Source organism: Emys orbicularis, chromosome 1 (genome assembly GCF_028017835.1).
Source record: "Emys orbicularis isolate rEmyOrb1 chromosome 1, rEmyOrb1.hap1, whole genome shotgun sequence".
NCBI classification, from domain to species: domain Eukaryota; kingdom Metazoa; phylum Chordata; order Testudines; family Emydidae; genus Emys; species Emys orbicularis.
Window position 1 is genome coordinate 106,093,866 of NC_088683.1, and position 21,867 is coordinate 106,115,732.

Below are 21,867 nucleotides of genomic sequence, written 5' to 3' on the forward strand. Positions count from 1 at the left end.
ATGATCATCTAGTCTGACCTCCTGTATAAGAGAGGCCATAGAATTTCACCCCGAAATTTCTGCATGAAACCCATAACTTCTGCTTGAGCTACACCAGTGTTTCTCAAGCCTTTCAGGGTGTCAATCCCTTATTTGATGTTAAACAGCGTTGTGACCTCCTTACATTTACTATAAAAGTAAGAGTAAAAATGTACCAATGATAACCATGATAAGCCTATATAATTTATTTGTGTGCAGATTTCGACAGATTGACAGAGAATACTTGGTGTTAGAGGGCAAGAGAGTATAAGAAGTGGGGGAGTGAGATTTTCTTTGCTTTAGATTGTATTAAAATTTTGAGCACCTTGTGATCTCCCTCAGTGTCTTTCTTGAGCCCTATGGGGGTAATAGCCCACCAGTTGAGAAACAGTGAGCTAGAACACATCTTTTAAAGAGACATCCAATCCTGATTTAAAGACGTCAAGTGATGGAAGATCTACTGCTTTCTTAGGTAAATTGTTCCAAGGGTTAGTTAATGCCACTGTTTAATGGTGTTGTTCCTTATTTCATTTGAATTTGTCTATCTTTAGCTTCCATTTGATCTCAGTGTGATTTTGCTAGATTAAAAAGCCATCCATTATCATAAATCTCTTACCCAGGTAGGTACTGGTTCACCAAGATTAAGTCACTCCTTAGCCATCTTTTGGCTAAGCTAAACAGATTGAGCTTCTTAAGTCTCTTATTGTAAGGCAGGTTTTCCAGAATTCAAATCATTCTTATTGCTCTTTTCTGAACCCTTTTCAATTTTTCAATATCCTTATGTAGTCACCAAAATTAGATGGAATTTTCCAGTAATGGTCTCACCAATGCCATACACAGAGGTAATGCCTCTTCTCTACTTCTACTCAATACTTCCTTGTTCAAATATCAAAGGATTGTGTTAGCCACAGCGTCACACTAGGAGCTCATGTTCAGCTGGGTATCTAAATCCTTTACAAAGTCACTGCTTTTCAGAACCTAACCTGAACCTGTGATGGGTTGGATCACAGAAACCCCCTTGGGAGCTGCCACCTGATGTGCCAAGACTACTTCTATCCCTGTTTTCCCTGCCAGCTCAGGACTCCAGCACCCTGTCTTGCTGAGCCAGACACTTCCGTCTGCTCCAACAAAGACCCAGAATCTGAATTACTTGCCCCAAAGCTGCAGGTTTACCTGAAAACAGCTCACAGAAGTGTGCTTGTCTCCAGCACTCAGATGCCCAACTCCCAATGGGGTCTAAACCCAAATAAATCCGTTTTACCCTGTATAAAGCTTATGCAGGGTAAACTCATAAATTGTTCGCCCTCTATAACACTGATAGAGAGATATGCACAGTTGTTTGCTCCCCCAGGTATTAATACATACTCTGAGTTAATTAATAAGTAAAAAGTGATTTTATTAAATACAGACAGTAGGATTTAAGTGGTTCCAAGTAGTAACAGACAGAACAAAGTAAGTCACCAAGCAAAATAAAATAAAATAAAATGCGCAAATCTGTGTATAATCAAACTGAATACAGATAATCTCACCCTCAGAGATGCTTTAGTTAGTTTTTTCCTCAGACTGACACCTTCCAGGCCTGGGCACAATTCTTTCCCCTGGTACAGCTCTTGTTCCAGCTTAGGTGGTGGCTAGGGGATTCTTCACGATGGCTCCTCTCTCCTCCCCTTTGTTCTGTTCCACCCCTTTATATATCTTTTGCATAAGGCGGGAACCCTTTGTCCCTCTGGGTTTCCACCCCCCCGCCCCCCCCCCCCCCCACACACACACACACACTGGAAAAGCACCAGGTTAAAGATGGATTCCAGTTCAGGTGACATGATTACATGCCACTGCATGACTTCATTACCCACTTGCCAGCACACACACATACAGGAAGACTCACAGGTAAAACACAGCCATCTGCAGACAATGGTCCTGGTTAATGGGAGTCATCAAGATTACAAACCACCATTAATGGCCCACACTTTGCATAATTACAATAGGCCCTCAGAGTTATATTTCATATTTCTAGCTTCAGATACAAGAGTGGTACATTTATACAAATAGGATGACCACACTCAGTAGATTATAAGCTTTGTAATGATACCTTACAAGAGACCTTTTGCATGAAGCATATCCCAGTTACATTATATTCACTAATTATCATATTTTTATAAAACCATATAGACTGCACAACGTCACAGAACCCTCTTTGCTCCAGTTATTTAGAAGCTCTATGGGGGGAAAATTAATCAATAGTCTACAACAGGGGTCGGCAACCTTTCCCCCACCCCACTTCACTTAAAAAAGCCTACTGTGCAGAATAACTCAGTCCCTTGTACTTGTGTGGTAGTTAAGTAGCTGGAGTTATAGCTCTGTGAAGGACTGTGGGATTTTATTTATTTGGTTTATGCTCTGAAAGTTAATGTTGTTATGGTTTTTAAAAAGTTATTATTCAGTCAGGATAATTAATAATAAGCATCAGAATGGCCTTGCTCGGTTGTGGAGGTGTCATATATTTGTTATCAGTCCAAGATTTCGAAGAAATGCTGAAGAAACCCAGTATGTGTCTTGAAACGTGTGTGTGTAGTCCATTGGTTTGACAATGACGTTTTCATGCTCTCTCTTTTTGTGGATTCTGGAGTGACTCCGAAGTCCAAAGGATGACATGCACGCTCGTGAGCAGATTGGGCAAAGTCATTGGTGAGCATCTTGGTAGCTATAGAATGACGCTTTTCCCTTGCAGCTAACAATCAGCTGGTGCTTAGGACGGGGACAGCGCATGGAGCCCTGTGCGCCCCCTGTCCCCAGGCCACTAGCCACCTAGACCTGCTGGCCACTTCCAGGGCACAGCATGGAGCCAGGACAGGTAGGGATTAGCCTGCCTTAGCGCCACAGCACTGCCGACTGGACTTTTAACAGCCCAGTCGGTGGTGCTGACCGGAATCGCCAGGATCCCTTTTCGACCGGGTGTTCTGGTCAAAAACCGGACACCTGGTCACCCTAGGTTATCACCCCCGTGACAGCTAGTCTGGTGGTGTTGGAGAAGGCTCGTTTTGCTACAAAATGGAACTGGAATAAAATTGGAAGGGGTGGCGGTGGGTCCCCTGGGCTCACAGATCCCCCGCTACCCACAACATGTGCAGGCAGGCGAGGGCGTGGGACCGGCCAGGCGAAGGCCAGAGAGGGTGGGAGGGGCATGCACCCGCAGGCGAGCCCGTCGCCTCTAGACACCTACTGGCCGAGCGCGGGGAGAGAAGCCCATCCTAGCGCCAGAGCCGCCCCGCAGGGCGCTGTCTTGGAACAGCCGCTCCCGCCTCGCCAGGGCCCCGTCGAACTACGACTCCCATGATGCAATGGGGCGACCGAGGTTCTTCCGCGTTCTCCACTTGCCTAGGCGCATGCGCCGGAACATCGGTCCCCACTCTAGGGGCGTCCGGGCGTGCCCTGCAGAGCGAGTTTTGTATCCGGGGGTAGAGGTCAACCTCGGTACGGAGTGCCGGAGACTTCCGGGCTGGGGTCTGGTGGGGGGAAGTGGTGGTTTCGTTCAGCCGTTTCCCCCCCCGGACTGCTGACTCTGGCCGCTGGGGATGGATGAGGATGGGTTGCCCCTCGTGGGCTCTGGCATCGACCTGACCAAGGTATGGCCTCCCCCCTCCCCCACTTCCCTGTATGGGGAGCAGTTGCTGCCTTCACCTCAGCTTCCTCGGCGCGGGGGCTGGGAGTTGGGGGAGCCCCTTCCCCTGGGGCCTGCTCCCCTCTGCCTCGCGTGTGATCCTCGCTCGGGAGCCCCCTACCCCGCCCACCAACAGAGCGCTCCGCGGGCGGGGCTGAGTTTGACGGATCGATGGTGGTTCTCTTCTCTCACTCCCCGCACCAGGGGGTGTTTCCCTTGCGGGAGGGGGGAGTTGAGCCTCAATTGTAAAGCAGGAGCCTGAGAGTCACCTCGAGCGAGTCGCTGGTGTTTTCTCTATGACTCCTTCCCCCCCCGCTCTGAGATGTATGTGAGGTGAAAGGCTTTGAAATCCTTGCACGGGGGAAACGTTAGGGAATTGTGGTTGCACTTCTGTGCAGGATGCAGGCACGACTCTTCTGCATATTATACTTCAGCAGGTATGTAGTGTGCCATGCCAGTGAAGTAATATTGCCCTCAAACTATGTATTTCCTGATGGAAATCTCCTGTATTGGTTTGCATTTCGGTCATTAAACTCTGTGGCAAATAGCTATAGTAGCAAACTATTTGGGGAGCACAACTTCACAGTGTCCTGTGTCATTCCTTTGTGCTCATTCCCAGCTAAAATCTGTGAGCTGAAGCAGTTCCTCCCCAACTAGCAGTATTAGGCCATTTCTGTTCTCTCTGCTCCTTCACTTTGGTACCCAATGTATTTCTGTGTGGTATCTAAAAAGAAAAAGATTCCTGTTCTTGTGAAAGATAATGACCGTTAATAATATGGCTAAACAAACTTTGTAAACCTTTTCATTTGTTTATAACAAAACTATTCCATTACAAATACTCAATGTCTTTTTTAAGGGCAATTTAAGCCCAGCTGCTGAGTCACATACAGGTGAGGCAGCTTATCTCACTATAGAAATACTGTCCACAGGGTTACAATATCTTAAGGCTTTCTATTTTAGGTCCTGGACCCAAGAGAACACATGGGTGAGAAATCAGTGGCCATTCAAAAAATCTTATGTGTTGAGTCATCAGGGCTATAAAGTAGATTCTATACAACCCCATTCAGAAACTGGGAATGTGTTTCTAATGGTGTACATAGCATTCATTTCTTGCTCTGTTTGTGAAATACAGGCTATTAAAATCACACCATTCCAATTATCCTCATGCCTCTTTTCCTGCCTCTAGTTAGTGTATAACAAGACCATAATGGTTGCCATGTCATGCTATTGGAGCTAAAGCTAATGCTGGATACCATCTCAAATCTAAACACTTTGCTTTCTCTAATGCTAAGAGTTATGAGAATATTGGCTGATCTGTTGAGTGTGGAATCATAGAAATGTAGGGCTGGAAAGGACCTCAAAGTCCTCAAGTCTAGTGCCCTGCACTGAAACAGGATCAAGTAAACCTAGACCATCCCTGACAGGTGTTTGTCTAACCTGTTTTTAAAAACCTCTTATGATGGGGGTTCCACAACCTCCCTTGGAAGCCTGTTTCTTAGCTTAACTACCCTTATAGTTAGAAAGCTTTTCCTAATGTCTAATCCAGTGGTTCTCAAACTTCATTTCATCATGACCCCCTTCTGACAACAAAAATTACTACATGATCCCGGGGGGTGGGACTGAAGCCTGAGCCCAGGTGGGGTGTCAGGGGGCGGGCAAAGGTGAAGCCCAAGAGCTTCTGCCCTGGGCAGGGGGCATGTAACCTTAGCCCCCTTCCCAGGGCTGAAGCCTTTGGGCTTCAGCCCCAGATGGTGGGGCTCGGGCTTCGGCTGAAGCCCCGAGCGGTGGGGCTTCGGATTCAGCCTCGCCTCTAGGTCCCAGCAAGTCTAACACCAGCCTTGGCCCACTTTGGGGTCCTGACCCACAGTTTGAGGACCCCTAATCTAAATCTCCCTTGCTGCAGATTAAGCCCATGACTTTTTGTCCTGTCTTCAGTGTACACAGCGAGCAATTGATCAGTTCTGTTTATAACACCCCTTAACAGTCTTCAAATATGTTATCACGTCCCCCCTTGCTCTTCTTTTCTCAAGACTCAACATGTCCCTTTTTTTTAATCTTTCCTCATAGGTCAGGTTTTCTAAACCTTTTATCACTTTTGGTCCTCTCCTCTGGACTCTCTCCAATTTGTCCACATCCCCTAAAGAGTGATACCCATAATTGGACACAGTACTCAAGTTGAGTGTGTGTTCCCAGTGCCAAGTAGAGTGGGACACATACCTCCTGTGTCTTCCATACAACACTCCTGTTAATGTTGTTAGCTTTTTCATGACTGCATCACCTTGTTGACTTATACAGTTTGCGATCCACTATAACCTGCACATCTTTCAGCAGTACTACCACCTACCCAGTTATTTCCCACTTTGTAGTTTTGCATTTAATTTTTCTTTACAAAGTGAAGTACTTTGCACTTGTCTTCATTGAATTTCATCTTGTTACAGGTTCCAGCTATTCAGCAGAAAAGAACTGTGGCATTTCTAAACCAGTTTGTGGTTCATACAGTGCAGTTCCTTAACCGCTTTTCTACTGTTTGTGAAGAGGTATGTTCATATTGCATCACTTTGCATCAGTCTTCACATGGATAAACATATACTAGTATAGTATTGCTTGGTTTTTTGCATCTTTCAGTGCCAGTTGACCATGCATATTAGTTGGTTTTGAAAGAATTAGTCCACTGCCCACTTAAGGTTTAGGCTGAGTAAGTGGACTAGTGCAGATTTCTTCACCTGTGTATGAGAAACCTCTAATTTTACTAAGCCAATAGCCCATTTTTATTAAGTCTTGAAGTTTGGACATTTTACATGATTTGATAGTCTTAGAGACTGTTGTCTTCCACAAAGCGGGTATGATACAAATGCGTGCAAAATCTCCTACCTTATCAATGTGTTTCAACCATGAAATAGAGAGACCAGCACAGGTTGAGAGGGTACTTCATTCTCCGTGCCCATTCAGTTCCTTTTTCTGTTGGCAGTTTCTGCCAACAGAAGTACCTGTTAAACATTAGTGGTGGTGGTCGTGCGGAGTTGTGAAATAAATATCTCAGTCCATTTAACCTAATCAAAAGTCTAATAAAAATGTCAGATTAGGTTTTTTGGTGTCATTATATGCTTTACTGGGGGTTTGTTTTTTGTTTTTTTTGGTCTTCCAGGTACTGGGAGTCTGAGGATAGTGTAGGACTAGTGTTATGCTATACAAAGCACACGGGATCTTTTATAGGAGAAAGCAAAAACACTTCATTTATTGAAAATACAACAATTAGCATATGCTTTTGACACACACACACACACACACACACACACACACACACACACACACACACACACACACACACACACACACACACCCTCCCCCCCCTCTGCCAGTTGATGTTTATAGTTGCCAGTCTGTTGTAGCCTGAGTCAATCTAATGGCCAGTTAGATTGAGCACGAGTGAGGAGCTGGGCTCTTCTCAGTCACGATCTGAGGCTTTGCAGGACTGAACCCACAGTTCCATGGCAAAACACCCCAGTTTTATAGTTGTAAATTCCCATTTGAGTCCATGCATTTTGCAATGTCATCCTGTAATCATTAGTCTTTAAGTGGTGTTATCATTTGATGGTTATTGTCAGGCTTCCCATTGTTATCTTCCATTTGTTGTCTCGCCTTCGGGGGTGCCTGCCTCACCTCTGAGGTCGTCAATGCTGCTAACATGTTTAGCATCGGATACAATGCATGTTTTCTGATTGTCTCCTGGTCTTTCCAAGTCTCTCACTTTTTCTTGACCATCTGGACATTTGTGATGGCTTTCACACCTTATCTTTTCCTGATGCATGCATTCCTCATTCACACAAACAATCTCTTACAGAAACCTTCAAAGGTATACAGACAGCAGTATTGTATATTCAGCAGAATACATTGTAAATCAAGCCTTGCTAAATCTTATAAGTAAAAAGAACAGGAGTACTTGTGGCACCTTAGAAGTAAAACAATTCACATTGGGGCTTCAGGCCCTCAACATTCCTCTAATCTCCTTAACATAGATACAATACAAGATCCTGTCTCTTACTTACTAAAACCTTAAAACAAAGAAATGTATATTTAACTAGAGTGCCTACTTTGTAATACATATAGGAAACCATAGCAGACATTATGAATTATCCTAAAACAAAAGGGTGACCATAATCAGTCATATGGATTGTTCTGGTCTGTCATTCCTTTCTGCTATTCAAAAAGGGTGGCTGACCGGATGAAATCAAATCATACATTAATTCTCATGGGACATTATAAAATCCAGCTCCTACATTAGACGTACACATAGTACATTACCAAGAAACTGGGAGTAAGGAGGAAGATGATGGAGTTTCAGCATTACCTCCTTCAGCATGGCTCAGCCATTAAAAATTTGCTGTGGCTTATTTGAAGCAGGGGCACTAGGTCCGTTTCATAAATCTGATCCTACTTCATAGCTGGATAATGTAACTATCCAGTATCACCAAACTGTCCAACTTTTGACTTGCTTCTCTTTCTCGCTCCTTCTGACTCCGTTTTTTTAAAGAAGGTAATGATTTAAGATGCGTTTTTGTCCTATAGCTTTAAAATTACTTTGATTAAAAAAAATTGACATGTAGTTAGTGCATAATGTGGGCCAGTTTTTAGTTTCTTTTCTTTCAAACTGCTAAAATCAGCCGACAGTGACAGGTTTTCAAGGGGAACTTAATGCCTATGAAAATGTTCCATATTGACAGCACAAGAAAGTTTTCTGGTTAGCCACAGGCAGCACCATGCAAGCTGTCTTCCTTCTGAAAGGGCTTCTTCTGAAGATGAGATGTTAGTTCAGTCTCAATGTGCTTTCTTGCCTCATCATTTTTGCTGAGGGTGTCAGTAGTAGCTTTTTTGTGATTGTCCTTTAGCTTGCTTTAGAGTACCAAACAGTCTTATCCAGTGGTAACAATTTAGTCAAATTGGATTTGACCATACAGATATGAAAGATTCTGTTATCTATTAATGCTGTCTTGAATCATCCGCCTGATTCTTGTATGTAATATTTGGCTACTTTGCCAGCATAAAGAGTTGAGGAGGAGAAACTAAACATAATTCTGGATTTTTAGCAGAGGAAGCTCTTGGTATTTGTGGCAGCTTGACAACCTCAATAGAATTTTTGTCAGTACTCCAAAATCTAGGAGATTTCCGTGAAGCCATAGGACCTCAATATCTCCTTTAGGATGCCTATTAAATACACACTTTCCAAAACAGAACTATATATTTAATCAGCGCACACAAAAACTGTTAAGTCTCATGTGCAAACTACATATTTTAAACCGTGGGTAAATATGTATTTTGTGAAATATAAATTCATTTTTTTATTAAGTACAAAAACTATATTAAATGTAAAGGCCCCGACTTAAATTGGCAAAAGCCAGGAAATTCAGAGTTGAGTCTGACACTGTCCTTAATTTGAATTTCCTGGCTTTTGTCAAATTAAACAAGACGTGTAATATTATGTAGCTACCTTCGTATGTACCCCCATCACATGATTGTGGCTTGTTTTTTCTAAATAAACAGCAGATTAATTTATTGTAAAGAGCAAAGACTCATCTGTAAACAAGTCAAGAGACTAATTTTTGTCACACTCTGCCCCTCTTTATTTCTCTAAAGTGTTGGCAAGGATTGCCATTTTTTGAGGTTTTAAAGTTCTGCTTATGAGCTGGGCAGAATCTTACTAGCATGCCAGAAGGCAGTCAAAATGCTACATATCTGCTACCCGACTTTACTATATGGTCTAGCTAGATATGGCAATGGTTAGATAAAGAAGTGACGGTTCTTGTGGATTAATTTTTTTTAAAAATATAGGTTACATTTTAAAAGAACTTTATACAAAAATTGCTTGTGAGATGGAACTGGACCATGGTAAGGTTTTAGTTTGTTCTGGCTTACCAACGGTTTTGACTGTAAATGACTCCCATTCACTTCCCTGTATTCTTTCTGATTTTCTCTTTTCTCCTCTAGTCCCTCCTCGTATGTCAGTTACTTATATATGTGTCTCACCTTTTATCTTTCACATTTTTTATATAAGTTCTTTGAAGCAAGCAACTTCGAGGATACAGTATGCCTACTTCATTACCCCAATACCCTGAGTAAGATTCATTAACTATTGTTCTCATTTGCATGTAGACTCTCTATATATACCCATTACTGCCTGTTGGCAGCATTGCTATTAATGGGGAAAGAGCTGTAGGTAGTAAAATTACTTTAAATGCCAACACATGCTATATAGGAATCAAATGAAGCAGTGTCTAATGGTGTACAGTTAGCACACTTCGTTCTTGTTCTAACAAGGGTTGCCATGTCACTTATTTTCATCTTCAGTAGGCTGAGGACAGAAGTATATTTCTTGTTTGTCTACATGTTCCTTGATTTACCATCACCAGTTTTGGATTTTAAAAGGGCATTGAACAGTGCTTGAGTCATGTCTTAATTTTTTTTCTCTCCTAGAAGTTGTCAGCTCTATCTCTCCGTATCCAACAAATTGAAACAACGCTTAACATTTTGGATGCAAAGGTGTGTATGTGTATATATAGATGTGTTTTGGTGGTTTTTGTTTATGATGCTCAAAGTCTAACTTCCTTATAATTAGCAGACTTTTGCACTGAAGTACAACTGTCATCAGAACTGTGCTGTAATGGAATTTAATGTATTAAAATAAATTGTCAGAATGACAACTTTAAATTACAGCTCAAGCTAAATCAAAACTTGCTTCAAACTCTTTACTTTCTCATGCTTTACCACTTAATGTACAGTTTAAACAGCCGTGGAACACGGAACAAAGGAGCAGGCAGCATGAAGTAGAAAGTGATGTTGGTTTTATCCTTAGTACTGTCTTCTGTTAAGTTTTTTTTGTTTTGTTTGGAGGATGGAAAGATTAAATACAATTTTATCCTTATTACAATACGTAATTTGCTCCAGAACTGCACATACCACACTAACTCCGTTAGCTGTTATATCTACTTTTAAAGTAAAGGTTTTGGGGTTAATGTCACTAGATCTTGGTGGATTAGTTTGTTTATTGTTGGGTGTGTTTCCACCAACTTCAACATAAAGTAAAAAGTTATTCTTAAGTAACTAGATGGCTTATAAAGCTTTAATTAAAAGTATGGCCTAAACTATGTCAAATTGAAGGCAGATATAATTTGGATGAAAAAATGTATATCCCGTATGACCAAAAGATACCGCTTTGTAGTCATTTACTTACAAATATATTTCAATTAATTAGAAAAAAAGATATAAAACTTAGACCCAATCCTGCTTTTGGTGACATTAGTAACAAAACTCCCCTTGATTTCACTAGGAGGCGGCCCTCTGTTTGGAATTAACTCAAACTTTGAAGTGCAAAAGTTTAAATAGAAGCGGAAGGTTTCCTATGCATCTATATATTTATCTTTCTTGAAGGTTGTGAAATAGAAGCATTGAAAAATCCTGCTTGTACAGGCTGAGTAGGAGGGTTGTCTTGGATGAATATCTAATGCTGTCAACATCTACAGAATCTAAGCAATCATGAATGACTACGTATTGTCATTATAAATGACATTGAGTAGTTACTGGTCCAAGGAAAGAGAACCAGAATGACTCTTTAGCCTGGCGATTAGTGTACGCACTTAGGATGTTCAAGTCCTTTCTCCAGTGTTTGTTTATTTATATATAGTGGAACAGTTTCAATAGGAGACACTGAGACCAGCCTCAGAATATCTTGTAGCCTAGTGGTTCAGACACTCTCCTGTAATGTGGGAGACTCCGGTTCAAATCCTTTCCCGACCTCGGGCAGAGGGGCAAATGGAACTTGAGTCTCTCACATCTCAGATGACTGCTTTAACCACTGGGCTAAAAGTTATAAGAGAGGCACCGCTACTCAGTATCTAAGTCCTGAAAAATATTTTTGGGGCCAAAATAATTGTGAACTTGACATGGATTTACCATAATTTTGAGTCAAATGAAGCACACTTTTTGCGAATTAACTATTTGTCTAAAAAATTTCACGCAACTCTAGTAGACCAGGCCTGAATGAAGAAACTCAAAATTATTGTCTTGCTGACATGGTTACTATCCGTTGAATTTCTTGCTAGACTGGTGTATGTGCTGACTTCTAGGTAATAGGAATACATGTTATCGGCTAAACTTAAGATGTTACGATCACGGGGGGAGGGATAGCTCAGTGGTTGGAGCATTGGCCTGCTAAACCCAGGGTTGTGAGTTCAATCCTTGAGGGGGCCACTTAGGGATCTGGGGCAAAAATCAGTCCTTGGTCCTGCTAGTGAAGGCAGGGGGCTGGACTCGATGACCTTTCAAGGTCCCTTCCAGTTCTAGGAGATAGGATATCTCCATTAATTTTTATTTGAAAATTGTCTTCTGCATTCAGTTGTCATCTATTCCCGGCTTGGAAGATGTCAAGTTTGAAGTATCGAGTGCAAATATGAACAGTGTTACAAATGGTCCAGTTCCACAAGCCTCTACAGATCAGCACTCAGTATCTGTATCTCCTCAGTCAGAAGTAAGTATCAAAGTATAAAAAATATTCTTCTTCCTGGAAAGTGTTTCCTCTTGGTTGAACAAGATGGAGCGAACAAGTATGTGTAAGGAAAAAATCAGATCAAACTTTAACTCTATAATATATTTTCCATTTCATGTTATTTAAGTGGGGGGATGTTATTGGGGGGAGGGATAGCTCAGTGGTTTGTGCATTGGCCTGCTAAACCTAGGGTGGTGAGTTCAATCCTTGATGGGGGGCCATTTAGGGATCTGGGGCAAAAATCTATCTGGGGATTGGTCCTGCTTTGAGCAGGGGATTGGACTAGATGACCTCCTGAGGTCCCTTCCAACTCTGATATTCTATGAAGTGTTTGTTGTTGTTTTTTAAAAAGCTTCTTACACTTTTTTGTTAAATTATGTTTTAAGTAATTTAATAAATATTATACTGAGAAATTATTTCCTACATTTTTCGTAAATCCCATTGAAAGGTCAACTTGAACTAGGTAGGTAAGAAGGGTCAGGGAACGTCATGCATGAGATTAAAATTTCAAATCCCACCATTCCAGTTCTACAATTTTTTTAGAATCTGATCTTTCAGCTGAAACCAACAAGTTTCTAGCACATTCTATTGCAAATGCATGCTTGCCCTATTAAATCCTCTGTTTATTAGAGGAGCACTTTTACTACAAATGATTGTCAGCATAAAGGAGCTAGATATGCTTTACGCATGCTCTCGGTTTATTAAGAATTAGCACTCCTGTTGGCCACTTCACAAAGCAAGACTCTCTTGCCTTATTTTTGAGATAGAGAAGTGATGGATTTTCCTGATCATTTCACCCTCAGTCTCCCACTCTTCTCTGTTTTATAGCAATTACAGTGTAATAGCTTGCCTCAGCCAAGAGCATGGATAAAGTCTCAAACTTGGCAGGAGTAGCTGTGAAGTGACAATGGCTGCAGTATTGAAAATCCAACAGATTGTTGCTCTTCCTGGCTTATTAATATTTAGTAACTGTAGATTCATCTGCAGAATTGTGGTATGAAATAATCTGTCTCACTTTTAGACACATTCTGCTCGTTTACGCTGACCCTAAAGGGAAATAGCAAAGTAGAAGCAAACGTGGACAGTTTCTTAGGCAATACTGCACAATCAGTCAATAATTAGCCATTCTTTTCAACTTTTCTCTGAAAACTTCCACTGACTCTGCATTTTAAAGCAATACTACATATTTCTGAAAGTGGGCTTCAGGTTCATATCTTCAGATGGACAGTTTAACAACAAATGTGTAGTTTGACATAGTCTGGTAGAATGAGTTTAATAGCTTAACCTTTTTCTGTCCTCCCAAGTCCAAATATTGGAGATCAAAATGATAAATGAGGGAAACATTAGTGCAAAAAGCTAATGTTCTAATTATATTAGCCAAAAGTACTTTCTTTAATCTTTTGTATTTTTTTCATAACTTTAAGTGAGAACACTCAATTTATATGGGGAATAAGTTAGGACTAAAATCAGAGTCATTTGGGAGTTATTGGTATGTTAGTATAAAGAAGTATTTTTAATTTGTGCCAATGTTCACGATTTTAAAATCTAATCAAATACAATTGAAATTTGTTCTCTCTATGTATTCCTCCTACAAACAAAACAATATGCTTGACTCAAGTTTTTTTTAAAGATTTTGAATTTTTCTTTAATCTGGTATTGTGGGTTTTGTATTCTCATTATGTGTAATGGATATTACTGTTAAGATTCCTTATGTTTAACTGAACAATACATATTTAAATGTTAAACAGATATATCAATGAAATTTTACAAACTGTTTTAAAATTTCTGACACAACTGTCAAATTATTACTTTAAAAGCTAGCTGTGTCCAATCTTTGTTGATTCTCTAGTATGTATGGTCACTTGCTGATAATATGACTTTCAAACACTTGGCACAGGGGTTTAATAAAAAAAGGTAGTTTATACATTTTACCACTAGAGGGTGCTACACAGATTACTCAAATAGCAATTAAAATGTTTTACCTAATTTAAAAATTTACCATTTTACTCTTATCCATTAAAGGTAAAAAGTACAACATGGGGAAATTATGAGCTAGATAGATATCTCAGGATTCTGATGATGAGCCACTGCCACTTTGGTGGTGGTGTCAGAGCCAAGTCCAAGGGGTAGCATCAAGTAGGCATCTGGCAACTGAAAATGTCATCTTAATGTCCTGTAATTAGGGCTAAGGATGGAATGAATTTTACAAGTAACCTTAGTCCAAATTAACTGACATTACTTGTAAAATTCGTTCTGTCCTTGAAATTGACTAGCCAAGTTAATTTTTTGTATTAAAGAGTTTGTAGACATTTGCTTTTAAATTTTTTTTAAAGATTATAGTTTGGGGGCATTTTCACAATTTCTCTGCCACCTGCCAACTGTGATTTTTGTACAGGGCCTTACCTATAATGTAAGCTTCTCAGAAACTTGTGTAGCTTTGTCCTTGATTCAGACTGTGACAAAGTGACTCACCAGTCAGTGCACCCATCTTGTGGCTGGATGTGGTGGTGTCAAGGTTTTCCTCTCTATAGCCTTGTTGATCCACCCACCGTTCAGGTCTTCACAGGGATAAAAAAACCACGTGGCTGTTTGGGTCAGCTGCCTTGAGGTCGCAAGGCTCAGGTTCTGGAGCTGTGAAGCTGCGGTGTAGACATTCGGGCTCAAACTGGAGACCAAGCTCTGGGACCATGTAGGAGTGGAGGGTCCCAGAGCTCAGGCTAAAGCCTGAACATGAACACAGCAATTTTTAGCCCTATGACTCGGAGTCAGCGGACCTGGGCCAGCCGCGCCCATGCCATGTATCTTTCATCCCTGTGTAGATATACCCCCAGTCAGCTTGCTTTGTCTTGTGACTCTGCCCTCCAGCCAGGTCACTTTTTATTCTCACACCTTTAAGGTAAAATTGAGTCCAGTCCAGTAATAGTCCAGCAGCCATGTGCTAGAACTAAAGCGAGATTCTAGACCCACTAGACCTCATGAACCTTGCCTGGTGAAGGTCCTGGACCTTTTGTTGATGGCTTGAAGGGGAACCCAGTCTCCCTCTATCCAGGGTTCCAGTGTTCCCTCTAATTTTTCCCACCCATGTGTGGAATGAATTTTGTTATGTGCACCAATATGGAAGTGATGTGTGACACATCACCTCCATGTTAGTGCACATAATAAAATTAATGTGACAGGCTGAGGCCAGGAGATTTGGAGTGAGGGAGGGGGCTCAGGGCTGGGGCAGAGGGTTGGGGTGCAGGGGGTGAGGGATGCAGGCTCTGGGGTGGGGCTGGGGATGAGGGGTTTGGGGTGCAGTGGGACTCCCGGGGTCTACGGTGGGCAGCTCTCTCTCCCTGCAGCAGCACCTGGGCACCTAGCCTCAGTAGGTCGGGGCCAGGGGAGGGGCGCCTGTCCCCTGACCGCAGCAGGTTCGGGACTAGGCTGCGGGAGGGGCTCTTGTCTCCCGGCCGCGGCAGGTTTGGGGCTGGGCCAGGGGAGGGGCGCTTGTCCCCTGGCCGCGGCAGGGCCGGGGCTTGGCTGAGCTTGGGGAGGGACGCCGGGACAGGTCCAGGGCTTGGGAAGAGGCCTCTCTCTGCGCCGCAGCCCTGAGCGCCTGCGTGGCGCTTAATAGGCAGCTGCACAGCCACGCAGCTTAGAGAGAACTTCGGTTTCAGCCCAGGGCCCCTGTTGCAGGCAGTTAAGATCTGCTTCTTCAGACCTCCTGCTTCTTCTCTGGGCTTCTTTCTATTGCAGCACAACACAAGAATAATCCAAATACATCCCTAGCCCTCCCTCCTTTCAGGAGATACCTGATGAGCTGTAGCATCGCACAGTGTCCCTAGGGCTATCTTGCAGTGTTCGCAGGAACCCTCTGCCATTTTTGTCCTCTGCAGTTCTCCTTCCTGGGAGCTAATAGTGGGAAGAGGTCTGTACTTTGAATTGACTGGATGATATGTAATAAAGCTGTTTGAGTGAAGCAGAATTGCTTTTGATCATCAGCCTGATAGCTTTTTCATGACTTCTTTAACACACAAACTTTGAATGTAATTAAATTTATGCTATTGAAAACAATTTCTCTTTCAAAAATATATTGTGACAAACACTGTAATGAAAGTAATCCCAAGTGGCAATGTGTGTACATGTAGAAGTCTATAGTCTGCCCATTGGGGCAAAGAGGAGATAATTTTACCTTACTCCCAAATCTTATTAGCTGAACTCTACTTGTGTACTCCTGGTCCGTGTTGTTGCTCAAGATTTACATACAGTGTTCTCTGTATACAGCAGAATAACATACATGAGATAGGACAACAGAAAACAGAAGCAGCAGCAGAAAATGTCATGACTGTAGCCAAGGATCCAAGATATGCCAGATATCTCAAAATGGTTCAAGTGGTAAGCCTGTTTGTTCTTTCTCTAGTTTCATTTGAAATTCCTTTACATTTTTTATGATGAAACTGTTATGTAGCCATATATGAATATAACTGATAGTTTCTTCGTTTCCAGAGATTTCCTAATTTACACAAACTTATTATTATGGTAACTTCTGACTGTTGCGCCTATCTGAAGGGCAGATAGGATATCACAAATTAAGTTGGGAAAATATTCAGCCCTTCACACTTTAGACTGAGGGTTCTCAAACATTGTTTTAATGTGGGCTGCTTCTGAATAGAGTATCTTGTAGATCATCACCTCTGTTATTCACCTCTCCCATTCATGCAAGATCTGACAGCTACGGTAGCATTAAGTGTTAAGGTAATAGGAAAATGTATATATTTTAACTCTTTTATTATTTTTTTTGTGGGGGGATCAGTCTACTTTTGCTCTTCATCTGTCCCTCACCCATTCTGTTCCTCTCTCCTCTTGTTTATTTTTCTTTCTCCCTTTACTGTGGACATACATACTGCTTTGCAGCTGGGTTCTCTTTATCCTGGGGTATTTCTCTCTTGATGTCTGGCAGCTCCTGTCTCACTGATAGCTCTGGTTTCCTCTTCCCCTTAAGTAGCATTGATTCCATGTGAAGGCAAATAGTCTGGCTGTTGCTCCGTGTTTTCAGCCCCATCTATCAAGTGGTCCAGGCTGCTCTTAGTAATGAAAAGTCTAGAAACAACTTGAAACAGAGGAGCCAGCACCATTTGACCTGTAAGTGCTCCACTGAGCACCAGTGGCCCCATTTGAAAACCACCGTTTTAGATTACATATGTAATAGACTAATTATTCTTAAATTTACGAGAATAATGCTATAGTGAAAGGAAAAGTATATTCCTGCTCTTACGTTCCTCCCTCCCAGGGAACACTTCACTGGTCTCTCTTATTTTTCTAACAATTGTAACTCAAGTGCTCCTCACGACTTTAACTTGCAGAAAACTGTTATAATCAATTGAATATTCATATGTATTGCATTTGCTGTGACATAAGCCTCTTAGCTCAATTTATACCTTTATAAAAGCTAGAATAAATCTTATGATCTCAGGCAAAGTAAAGCGTAACACTAGATCTAGTTATGGATCCAAAACTGCTAGACTATTTACTTGTCTATTCAGATATCCGCCATGTGCACTGGAGCACATTTCTGCTTAATTTTCTGTTACAGTGGTATCATTAATAGAGCTTCACTTTTTATGAGGGAATGATGCAAATGAGTCTTGTGGGTGTTGTTCAACACCAAGCATTGATGTGCTTACAGAGCCTCTGTGCAAAATAGTAGTTGCTGACATGCCATTGTGAACATCTGTGGTAAATTTCACACCTTTGGTTTAGTTACCACCTGAGAAACCCATCTCCCTTAAGAACAAAGTATAAACTTTACAAATCAGACATCTTAAATTTAGGCTTTATACCTTTTTATTTAGGATTTTTATTTTGGGGGGTTTTCAGGGTTTATTGTTAACAATTTTGAGTTCTCTGTAGATGTCCAAAAATTGAGATTTTGGGGAGCTTTCTCTTTGTACACTGGTAATAAGTAATCTCTTTGTAATGTGACCTTTTAGTGCGCACCAGTGGGGTCTGCATGCACCAACTGATGTGTAATACATTAGTGCACTTTAGAAATCACATTCCCACAGTCATATGATTGCCCTTAGGTACAAGTAACCATTTCTATTGTTGTTTTTTCTGTGTTTTATTGGATAAGTACTGATATTTATTTATTTTTTTGAATACCCCATCACACAGATGCAACACGGGTACCACTACACCAGAGATTTTATGGGTAGGCAAGTTTAAAAAAAATCAATCAAATTGCAAAACTGTAGAAGATAGACACCCCTGATTTTATATTTTATTGGTGTTAAACCTAAAATCAGAAGCCCCATTTTTGTTGGCACTTCATGTATAAATAGGGCATGAACAATTCTTAGATTTTTTTCCTCTACTTATATACATTTGAAATATCTAATGTAAATCTGATTTTTCCTGTTTTGCTAGAGGTCCTAGAGATGTGAATTACAGAACCAATCACTCAGTTCATCCCTTCTTCCTTGCAGTTGAATTAACTGCAAGCAAAGCACTCAAGATTCAAACTTGGTGCAGTTTTTGGGATCTACCACCAGACCTCAGTGCTGTCCCAGAAATTTTCTTTTGATATTTTTTTGAGTAACAAATTGGCAGTTTATGGCTAGTTTATTACAAGCTATTTGGAACACTTTGGGGTCAGTAGTATTGCTGGGAGAAGAACATTACGTTAACTTGTTGCTTTAATGCTTGATTTATTAATAGTAGGGTACCCAAGTCTTTTATACGTAATTACATTGATTTTAGTAACTGAGTGAGATCTCACTTTCCACATTTATCCTTTGTACTGGCAGTCCTGGTTGCTCCCTTGCCAGCAATAAATGGTGTGGTAGGAAAGTCAAACTTCCATGCTAAAAGTGAATGTGCTTTTTTTTTTGTATTTGCCAAGACAGTCTGTTCAAACAAATATTTTTAAAGTTACTTTCTTCTGATTAATGAATTATCTCAGTTCATGTAGCTGTTGCCAGCAGTGGTTGTAGTACTAGGTAAGTTCTGTCATAGGGTGACCAGATGTCCCGATTTTATAGGGATAGTCCAGATATTTGGGGCTTTTTCTTACATATGTGCCTATTACCCCCCCACACACACACACCCTCTGTCCTGATTTTTCAAACTTGCTATCTGGTCACCCTATTCTATCATGAAAAGATGATTATAAATTACTAAGCAATATGTTCATTAAGTAGCAAAGCTGTTATGAGGATAGCTGTTCTCTAAAACAGTAAAATAGCTAGCTTGTAGGCCTGGTTTGATCAGGTAATGTTTATACATTTACTGGATGTACACTTGTAAAACTGCAGTGATCCCCTGAAAAGCAATGTAATATTTGCTACATTAGATTTTCAGTATAAAGCTTCCTTGTACGTGTCACGTTTTATGGATTAATGTGTTCTTACACTGCTCATAAAGCATTAATATTTCATGTAAACTTGTTTTGCAAGGAACAAATACTTTTTTCGTGAATTATAAACAGTAAATATGTAATTACAAGATAAATACACTTCTACTATCCAATTCATTCTACATGTTCAATGGTAATTACCATTTTGACTTAGCACAACTACCCAGTAATATTCTTCTACATTTATAGTGTTAGGCTGGGATTTTCAAAGAAGCTGAAGGAGTTAGGTGCCCAAATTCTGTTGAAAGGCACTCAAATCCCATTGAATTTCAATGGTATCTGGATACCTAACTCGCTTTGGCTACTTTTGAAAATCCCAGTCTAAAACCTGTGAAGAATACAGTAATGTCATAAATATATAGTATGTGTTACTAACCTTAGAATAAGATACAGGTTTACTTGTTCCCTATAAGAGAGTTTTAATGTACAGTATTCATAGTATGTAAAATTAATTGCGCTTAAGACTAGCTTTGTAGATGGAGGAGGTGTTGGTTTGCTACAACATTTGTGGTTTACCCTAGAGATTAGCCTAAATAAAATTGATATTTAATCTTAAACACTAAAATCCCTTAATCATATGATTATCGCATGCAATTGCTACTAGGCAGAGTTACAGTCATTTGGGTGCCTCAACTGTACATTTCTTGCCTGAACATGTTTTGGATTTCTTTTAAATGTAACCTTAACTCTGAATTTCCTGGGTTTTATAATGCTTGGTTTTGGGAAAATTACAACATCCCTGTAATACTTTTTACCTTTAAGTTACTAATACATGCACTCAACTGCGACTCCATCTTGACATAGTTCTTAGTTTAGGAATTTACATTGGACGTCAGCAGAACTTAAACACTTGGATATAATAAAGTATTTCATACTTTGTCTTCATGTAGGCAAGTGTAGCAATTGCATACAATGTTGAAAGTGCCAGATTGAAGGCAATGAAAAATGAGGTACTCTATTCAGTTTAGGTGCCGCATAGTTAGTGCAAGTGCAGCTTTCCCTGCCATCTTGTCATAACTGTGTGGAGGGACTGCTTCCTGAGATAAAAAGAATAGTTCGTTTCCATGCCTGTTCAATCATTTACTTTTCTAATGCTGTGAGCAAGTATGCTATCTCATGCTCCACTGAACATCTGCCCATCAGGTACTGGACTGAAACCACCAATTTATTTTACATAGCCCACTAATCATCTCTCAGTGGGTAGAGACTGGTGGTAAATGCTGACCTGGGCTAGACATAAATGGATGTAAATAAAAATTCTATCATCATTCTAAGCCATCCATGCACAATGCAGCTTCTATTTGTATTACATTTCTGTAGTAATGAGGACATTGTTTGCAGCATAATTTACCATAACGTTCCTCTTTATGAACACAGAGGTCATTCACTTATTTTAAGAAACATTTAGCAAATATTAGAGACAGAAAAAATCCTTGGGCAGAGAATTGCTTGAAAAGTTTTGTTATTGTTGTTTTAAGTTCAAATATGTTTTTACTGATTTATGAAAGAAGCATCTGTAGTGGTGATCAGATTAAAAAATATTTTATCTTAAATTTTAGAAGAAACACACCTACCTTGCAATAAGTCTTTAAAAAATTGGTCGTGAATGGAAATATTTTTCAAATCTAACAACTTCTTCACAAAACTCCAAACTAGTAGTTGATATTTTTTGAGGATCACTCAGTTTGATATAGTCTTAAAATTCCCCTCGTGTTGGCCATTAGACACATTGTTTTTACTTGATTTATAAATCTAGCATTTGGTGTGTTAAATTAGAGTATTGGCAAATAAAGACTTTTCACTATATCAAAGGATAGGTATGTATGTGTGTTTTCATCTTAACCGCTTCCAATTTCTCGTGAGATTGATGGAAGCTGTGGGTGAAGACTATCCTTAATATTGTTTTTATAATACAGTATTCTTAGAAATTCTGAAACACAAAATTCTGGAAGAAAACATTCTTCCAAATAAGACATAAAAATGCCTTTACAGAGCCAACTTCTGTTGGTGAAAGAGACAGGCTTTCAAACTATGCAGAACTCTTCTTGGAAGTTGGTCCGATAAAAGATATTACCTTACTCACCTTGTCTTTCTAATATCCTGGGACCAACAGAGCTGCAACAACACTGCAAACAAAAATTCTTTGGGCACTTACCAGAACCCATCCTTACTGGATTTATGTACAAAATCTTTGTTGATATATCAAAACAGATAAAATACTATATAGGTTTTGCCATATCTGATCAGACCTGTAAGTCTGGT

At 40.4% G+C, this 21,867-nt stretch overlaps 1 protein-coding gene across 2 annotated transcripts in view; it reads left to right on the forward strand.

The window, feature by feature from the left end:
- The first annotated feature begins 3,457 nt into the window (after positions 1-3,457).
- WASHC3 (WASH complex subunit 3) overlaps positions 3,458-21,867 on the forward strand; it is a 32,655-nt gene continuing 14,245 nt past the window's right edge. For both annotated transcript variants that reach the window (XM_065402122.1, XM_065402130.1), the window contains exons 1-5: positions 3,458-3,641; positions 6,115-6,213; positions 10,145-10,210; positions 12,063-12,194; positions 16,476-16,586. In XM_065402122.1, the coding sequence (XP_065258194.1) occupies positions 3,591-3,641; positions 6,115-6,213; positions 10,145-10,210; positions 12,063-12,194; positions 16,476-16,586 (459 nt within the window). In that variant the 5' untranslated portion in view covers positions 3,458-3,590. The remainder of the gene's footprint in view (positions 3,642-6,114; positions 6,214-10,144; positions 10,211-12,062; positions 12,195-16,475; positions 16,587-21,867) is intronic.